The 1,705-nt window shown below is 30.5% G+C and overlaps 2 protein-coding genes across 4 annotated transcripts in view; one reads left to right on the forward strand and one right to left on the reverse strand.

Moving 5' to 3' along the window:
• The window catches only part of LOC108975086 (probable serine/threonine-protein kinase DDB_G0272282), a 132,352-nt gene that overhangs the window by 102,911 nt on the left and 27,736 nt on the right, over positions 1–1,705 (forward strand). The gene's annotated exons all lie outside the window — the stretch shown is intronic.
• Positions 1–1,705, reverse strand: part of LOC108975110 (inactive pancreatic lipase-related protein 1) — a 22,068-nt gene that overhangs the window by 18,540 nt on the left and 1,823 nt on the right. The window contains exon 2 of one of the 3 annotated variants that reach the window (XM_018943391.1): positions 1,421–1,543. In XM_018943391.1, the coding sequence (XP_018798936.1) occupies positions 1,421–1,469 (49 nt within the window). In that variant the 5' untranslated portion in view covers positions 1,470–1,543. Of the gene's footprint in view, positions 1–1,420; positions 1,621–1,705 lie in introns of all 3 variants that reach the window. The other 2 variants (XM_018943390.1, XM_018943389.1) reach the window with 2 other exon arrangements.

The following is a 1,705-nucleotide window of genomic DNA, read 5'->3' on the forward strand; positions in this document are numbered from 1 at the left end:
TTAGCCTCAAATTCGTTATTTTTTCCAAAGAAATTTATTTATATGAACATATTCAAAATTAAAACTGAAGTGCAATCCCTTGGATTCTTATACCGACAAAAACCTATTCGCCTTTTCACAACATTGAAAAGTTTATTATATGAATRMCACTACATAAGCATGTTATACCATATATGAATCTCATTCTAATGATTAAAAATTCGATATGGATCCTACCGATATCAAACAAATTAAARTATAGGGTCAGCAGTTCACAAATAGGTGATGTAGAAATTTTATTATTTTATCGAAACACTTTCGAAAGTTTAGTTGAAATTTGATTTCTAATATTTATTTTAAAATATTTTAAGAATGGGTCACAGCCATTTTCCATTTACGACAAACTCACTGTAGAACTGTATGGACTAAATTATAATTAAACGGCGAGTAAAGGCGCCTTCTTTAATTATTTCAGCGTCATCATTTGTGGCATATTATTTCATTCACCTTTTAGCAAATTTATACAATTCTAACCCAGCCAATGAAATATGATACATCATAATACATAAGTTACATATTAGACACGATATTCAGAGCAAAATTTATATAAAACTGTTTTGATTCTTGAATAAAAATCAACTAAATTCAAATTGAGCAAAGAAATTTATTCGATAGAAGTGTGAAAAACAACATGATACCAAAATTAGCATCCAAAATAAGCATCATTTCTTAACCACCTTTAAAACCGGTCGTACACAATATTACCCTTTTGTTACCCTGAGCAGGGTATCTTGAGTTTGCCACAACGTTTAAGACACCAAGGAGAAAACGTCAGAATTTTTGAGATATCAATCCGAAATTTTCAACAGGTCTTCTTCGCCTAAAGAAGTTGCACAGGTATCGGAACACGTAATATCGAATCATTATATTTGATGTCATATAAACGGAACGATCGAAATCAAATCTTTTTGTGGAAACATCTTAATAAATCCGGCGGTGAATATATGTCAAAGCAACTGTATAGTCCCCGAAGAAATTGTTCAAATCGGACAACTATTGCATGTAGCTGCCATGCAAAATGAYCTTGTATAGATATTTTTTAATTGGCAAAGAATTTTCACTAAGTTTGACATACCCAAAGTAATGGTAAAGTCTATAAAGAAATTATTCTGTTCTGATGTAAACTGAATGATCAACATCATGTTATTTAATGGAATCTTTTGTACTTGTGAAGGCTATTGTAACTTCAGTGTAGCCGAAGTCAACGTTTATTTTTTTGCCTCTTTAAAGTAATATTTTTCTTTTGTGTTAATAAATGCTATTAGAATTCAAATCGATAGCTTTTATTCTCTACTTTATTTTTTGTTATACAATAAATCGCGACTTATTGCTTAAAACCCAAGCATAAAGTTCTCTATGCCGAAAGCAGTTCAGTACTCACCAATCAGTATCGAGAATATTCCACATAATGTTGAGGTAGCAGGAAGCATTCTTGCTGCTTTTGAAGGTTGAACTTAGTGCAGACAATTTATTTATTTAGCTTTTATCTGTTAGTTGTGCTTCGCTTCTTAAGCAAAAAGATAAACTCTGTTAAATTCTAGCTTCTTTGTAGTGAGCGTTAATAGTTAGCAATAATTTATACTGGAATATTGTTAGGTAAATTGTGGATTAAATGTGGTGTGATAATATGTGTATATATAAGTATTTTTTTCTTTAAAACCTGTCT

This window comes from Bactrocera latifrons, unplaced genomic scaffold (genome assembly GCF_001853355.1).
Source record: "Bactrocera latifrons isolate USDA-ARS-PBARC rearing strain unplaced genomic scaffold, ASM185335v1 scaffold_61, whole genome shotgun sequence".
NCBI classification, from domain to species: domain Eukaryota; kingdom Metazoa; phylum Arthropoda; class Insecta; order Diptera; family Tephritidae; genus Bactrocera; species Bactrocera latifrons.